This window comes from Nicotiana sylvestris, chromosome 3 (genome assembly GCF_000393655.2).
Source record: "Nicotiana sylvestris chromosome 3, ASM39365v2, whole genome shotgun sequence".
NCBI lineage: Eukaryota > Viridiplantae > Streptophyta > Magnoliopsida > Solanales > Solanaceae > Nicotiana > Nicotiana sylvestris.
The window spans coordinates 82,537,380-82,543,616 of NC_091059.1; the positions used below are offsets into that span (position 1 = coordinate 82,537,380).

At 37.4% G+C, this 6,237-nt stretch overlaps 1 protein-coding gene across 1 annotated transcript; it reads right to left on the minus strand.

Annotated features, from left to right (window-relative positions):
* Nucleotides 1-698: 698 nt before the first annotated feature.
* On the minus strand, nucleotides 699-2,521 carry LOC104228606 (myricetin 7/4'-O-methyltransferase 2-like). The gene is made up of 2 exons (XM_009781089.2): nucleotides 1,729-2,521; nucleotides 699-1,552 (listed from the first exon to the last, which is right to left on the minus strand). Exons 1-2 carry the CDS (start codon nucleotides 2,479-2,481, stop codon nucleotides 1,250-1,252), a joined length of 1,056 nt encoding a protein of 351 aa, XP_009779391.1. The 5' UTR covers nucleotides 2,482-2,521; the 3' UTR covers nucleotides 699-1,249.
* Between the last annotated feature and the right edge of the window lie 3,716 nt (nucleotides 2,522-6,237).

Here is a 6,237-nt window from a genome sequence, read left to right on the forward strand (position 1 = left end):
TCTCGTTACCCCTTTGCTTTACATTGAAAAGGTCTAACTTCTTGGTCTCAACCTTGATGGCCCCGACGTGTGCTTTTATAAAGGCATCTGCAAGCATAACAAACGAGTCAATACAATTCGGGGGTAAGTTGTGATACCATATCATATCTCCTTTTGACAAGGTCTATCCGAACTTTTTCATCAGAACGGTGTTTTCTGGATCGGTGGACAAGTTAGCGTCGATGGCCACATTGGAGTTGGCATCGATTGGATCTACGATCGGGACCCCATTGGGGTCAGCAGGGTGAACCTCGTTGTTGGGCACTATATTGGTGTTCTCGCCGTGATGGCCAGATTCAACATCAATGTTTATGTGAGCAGATTGAGAGTTTCACATCTTTAATTTTTCCAGAAATTAAGATCTCAAAGAACAAGAGTAATGCAGTTTACCACTATTATCCTTAGCCCCACGGTAGGTACCAAAATATTTACCCTAAAAAATGGATAACAATTGAATTTATATGTGATTTTAAGGATATGCGGATTAATTCAATACAAATGATAAATTGCGTTAGATTAAACTGATAAAGGACGTAATAAATTGTCAATCCACTTTAAGACGAATGATTCCAGATTTTGTGACACACTTAACGGGGTGCCTGTTTTTGATTCCGGACTCACAATAATAAAGCACTGATGAACGGGATAAGAACTTTGAATAGCACAGAAAATAAAAGTATATTGCCTTGATTTTTATGAATAACCAGACTCCCCTTTATATAGTAGGAGAGTTTTACCCTAAGTACAATTCCATAAAAGATAAAAATCTTTTGTTTAACTAATCACCGGTTCTCTGCCGATACGTGCCGAAATTCACGACGTGATATCCGGCCTGTCGCGGATACCAAGGCCTTCTGTTGGTCGTGCTCGATCGTATGGTAATGCTCTACGAGGCCTTTGGGGTTCGAACTGGAAAGGGGGCCATGGCGCAGATTTCTGAGGACAGGTTTTAGAACACGAAATTGTCAATCTTTTTCCTTCTAAAAGTTCTAACCTCCTAGAGGGTCTCTTAACTTTTATTAAGAAATGCAACAGTGCACTATAACAAAAGGGGAAATGGATATTCATTTTGGAAGCAATCAATAACAACGAAGTGGTAATTAAAATAAAATTTCAAGTTATGCTACTCAAAATATTAAGGTACCGCGCTGATGGTAGTGAATTTCTCAACGTTTTTCAATTGAATGGTATATTTCAATTTAAAACTTCTTCAAGGGTATATTTCAATAAGAGACCTTGTTCCTAAAGTGGGAGTTATTTTGTATTCGTTGAAACCAGCATCAGTGAAGAGCCTTTCCCATTCCATTTTAGTTCTCTGTTTGGCAGCATAGAAAACCATCATCAACATGTCCATATAATGCTGTGCTCGAACAAACTCATTGCTCGTATTCGGATTTTCGAGCACTATGTCTATGATTATCACCTTCCCTCCTTCTTCCCTACTCGGAATAGAATCTTTGCATTTCTTCAGTATCTTCACACAGTCTTCATCGCTCCAGTTATGCAGAATCCACTGCTCAACCATGAAATTGTTAATTATCACAGAATAAGATGAAGTTCAAACAGGAAACAACTTTAAAAAGGAGTAATAATAAAGATAACTCCTGAAAATCATTTAGCGAGGCTTCCGTAATGAGAAGAAATAAACGGCCACAAAGAAAAGTATCAGCGCATTCATTTGGAAAGTACCTTGAATAAGATTGCATTAGCATTAGGAATTTTCTCAAACATGCTTCCTCCGACAAACTCCACATTCCCATTTCCCTTGAAGTTTCCTACTACGCGAGGGAGATCAAGTACTGTGCATTTTATGGCAGGAAAAGCTTTGGCTATAGCAATGGCCACAGTGCCAGTGCCACCTCCAACATCCACCAACGACGTTAATCCCTCAAAAACATGTTTACACTCCGTAATAAGAACATTGGCAATCAATCTCGAGTCACTAGCCATTGACTCATTGAAACTATCACCTACTCTTGGTTCTTGCACATAGTAATCCCATAAAGATTTCTCATGAGCAGTATGAAAAGCAGTGGAGGAATCATTTTGTAACCAATCATTTAAACAAGACCATGCTTTTAAAAGAACTGGATCATGGATGATCAAAAAGTATGACCTCATACTCAAGGGGTCATCTTTCACAAGAAGTTGACTAGCTGGGGTAAGAGAGTAATGTTCATTTTCATGTTGGTTTAAGAAACCAGAATGAACTAAAAACCGCATTAAAATTGGCAAGAAGGAAACCTTGGAACGGTCGATAAGGGAAAGTTCAGCAGTGAGGTCAGAAAGAGATATGGGCTTACCATGTTTGTAGACGACATCTGGGATGCCTAGCTGAATTGCACATTTTGCTGCTGAAGAGCTTATGAAGTTGAACATATGGTTCCAGGTTTGAGTTTGAGCTAGGAGAAGATCAATGGATCCATTCTCATTCATTGACATTCTTAAGAGAATTTTACTTGATTAGATTTGTCATCTAAAACCACTAATGGTACGTATTTATAGGTTAAATTTAGCTTATACATACTGATGATATAAGGGTTCCGTTACACTATCAATATAATTCAATTGATTACAATATGTTACTCCTTTCGTCTCATATTATCAGTCGTGGTTATTAAAAATACATAATTGTCTCAAATTAATTGTCACTTTAGAAATTAAACACAAAATTGATTATCTTTTTCCTTTTTTACCCTTAGTAATAATTATCCTTGAAGACTACAAACACCTTTGTTCAAATACCAATGAAGAAAATATTAAGACATGAATAAGGGTAAAGTAGTCAAAATCTCATCCTAATTAATTTTTCTTTAGGTGCATATACAGATAATATGAGACAGATGAATACTTAATTATCATACATTTAATTTATAAAATCACGTTAGTGCAAGAAACTTACTTTTAATGACTTTTTAAAAGACGTGGTTCAAATATTTGTACACCTTAAAATTCGTGTTGTTTTTATTTATTTCTGTAGTATGATATCTTGTAGATCGCTCTACTAGACAAATTATTGTTTTCTTTTAAGCGCAGTTACCTTTTATTTGGTTTACACAATACACAGAGAAGACATCCATCTTCTGCACAAAATGTTTAAGTGGTCTTCTTCTATTTGATTTTTATCTGTCCCATAAGTTTACTGAAAACCAAATAATTAGTTTGACGGACAATATTGGCCAAGTTTTCAGCAAAAAATCTTGGGCTAAGATTTGTAGGCCATCCAGAATAAATCTTAAATTACTTGAAATCTACCTTTCAACTAACACCTTGTCGAATATGAAAACAATATCAAGGTAGGGTAGATATAAGATTGTCAAATAAAAAGGGTACGAGTTTAAAGAAATGACTTATCACCAAATTTCTTTCTAGAGAATTAAGGAGTGTGGTCAAGTTTTTGGTAAGAAAATAAATGCTTTTAATGGATAGTAAAAACAGTTTTTTTTTAGCTATTATAAAATAAGTGCTTTGATTTTTTAGGACAAGATCACCCATATGAAAAATTCATGCTTCCTTAGTCCCGATTTATATGGCACCATTTGAATTAATAAGTGGTTAAAAAAATGAAAGACTTTTAAATTATGATTTAAACTAAGCCTTAAATATTTGTATTGTTGTAAATCATATCATTAATGGTGATTTGGAACATTGAAGTTAAATTATTTCTAATATATAGAAAGATGACTTTTTTTTTTAATAAATTAAAAGAGGAGTGTGCCACTTAAATTAGAACAAAGAAAGTACTATTTCCCAAACTATTTATACTAAGTTGTAAATTTCCCCTATGCTATACCCTGCGCATCGCACGCCTAAAGCGCGAGGCAGGGTTTGCGTGATGGTTGTGCCGTACACAAGGCCTTGCCTGCATGATGCTCACACGGCGCATGCATCAGAGCGTGCTGCTGCAATTTTCAACTTCTTTCAAATGCGGTGAAACTCATTCGAGTCCCTAGGGACCAAATAAAAGCACACCAACAAGTATTAAAATCCTATACCAACCTATCCAAAGCCTCAAAATATTAATTAAAACACAAATACTCAAACAAGGGGTTGAATTAGTACATAATGAACCATAGTCCATTATGGAGTGCCTTGAGCATATTCTCCTCCTATTGGAATTTCAAAATATAGCAAGCAATCAAGTCTGGATCAAGTAGATTAAAGTATTTTGATGACTTTCATAGTGTTGAGTTATATGGGTTTTGATGATCAATAAATGTGCAATGCATATGTGCTAAGAGCCAGAGTCACAGAAGCTAAGTTGGTCACTTCTTTGGACTGCTGTAAATTGCAGTAAAAGAATAAAGATATTATTGTGCGATATTTAAAAATGCTGTGCTAATATCTGTTATGATCTCAACTGTCGATGGTAGTATGTATATCTTGGAAAGATCCTCACGCAGAATAAGGATCCTTCCATATTTAGGACTCCGAAATCCTTAGTTACTAGATTTATCTGATTGACTAAGCTCCAATCCCCGTTCACATTTTTTCTTTATTCTTTTTCTTGTCTTGAAAGATAGGTGTATACACATAGTGAGAGCTCGTGCAATAATGAGAACAAGCAATACTCTTGAAGTGCTTAATCCCAGTTTACTCAGCAAGTCTGGAAGAACAAGACTGAAGTACTCGTCCTTTAAAATTATGCATGTAACATGAGTCAGTCTAGTTCTGCTGTATTAGGCTATTCAGTTGTAACTTTATCTTCCTTGAAAAGTATATTTGTTTTAGGCGTTTTACTTTCATATTTACAAGTTATAGCGACTTGCAATTGTGAGACAATTGTGGGAATGTTAGAGTGTGGAGTACTTACGTTGTGTTATGTTTAGTTGCAAGTGTTGTATCTGAATATTGTTGGCTCATTTATTCTAGCGGAGTTTTAGAGTTAAACCATACTGTCGCGGATATCACGGCCTTCTGTTGGTCGTGCTCGATCGTCTGGTAATGCTCATCGAGACCTTTGGGGTTCGAACCGGACCTGGGGCCATGGCCCCGATTTTCGAGGGCACGTATTCTACCTGGATCCTTGATCGAGGGGCTCCTTGCCTCGATTCCAGTTCCTTGCCTTCACGTTTCTTGCTCAATTTACTTCATCGGATACTGAGGCGTCCCATGGGCTCGGTCTTACCCGTATACATAAGTTGTTATTGTTGTAAAAGACTAAATGACAAGGTTAAGTTGACTACATGAGTTTGATTAGGAATTACTGAAACTACTTATTAAGCTATTTGTTTACCGTAAAAATGGTAATAACAATTAAATTTCTTAATGAGACACTAAAAATATGTGATCTATTTTTATGCTAGTTGTTAGGGCAGTTGATGCTAGATAAGTGAAAACAAAAGATAAAACGCGACCTAGAGAGGAGCTGTGTTCAAACCGAGGGGCTATCTGTCCGTGCCTCGGCGAGCCGATGAAGCACCTCGAGGTTGATGCCTGGGATCGGGCTCGAGCTATCGGGGGTAATCGGAAAAGGACTAACAATTAGTATATAATTGAAGGAGGCTCTTTATGGCCAATATCAAGTAATAAATGAAAAACAAGTATGAAAGCAATAAATGAAAGAGGTAGTCTCGAACGAGTAAATTATAGAGAAAAGAGAGAGAAAGTTATTATTGATCTTGTGTAGAATAGTTGGAACCACAGCAGCCCCTTACAAAGTGGTGAGGATCCCCTTTATATAGGAGGGGAATCGTGCCATAGTACAAAATACATTAATTGTAAAAGCATGGAGATGGGACGGCTAGACGCGACGCCTTGATACAGGCTCTGAGTAGGCCGGCTGTGTCAGACTTAGTCGTGTGCCTTGGGAATTCCCTATTTGACTCTAGCCTCGATCGACGTCCTCTTTAAGTTGGTCCTCGACGATTTTCGGGGGGGGGGGACTCGGTCACATCTTCGCGTCCTCGAGGTCTCGAGGTACTCCTCTGAAGTGACTCGACAACAAGAATTTAGACCCTCTAATTTCGCCGCATACAGATAGTCTCCGCGTTTCTCAGAACGAAGTGATGGGAAACGATTATAATACCCGACTCATCGGGCTTACCTTGACGACATCATACTGATGATGCAATCTATGGAGTGAATTTTCACGATAAGCAAGACATTCCATGGACTTGTCTTTTCGATGCCATTCAATGCACTGTCGATTCCTATTCTTCAAAGTGGTAGTACTGCCGTCAATTCAGTTTTTCAAGA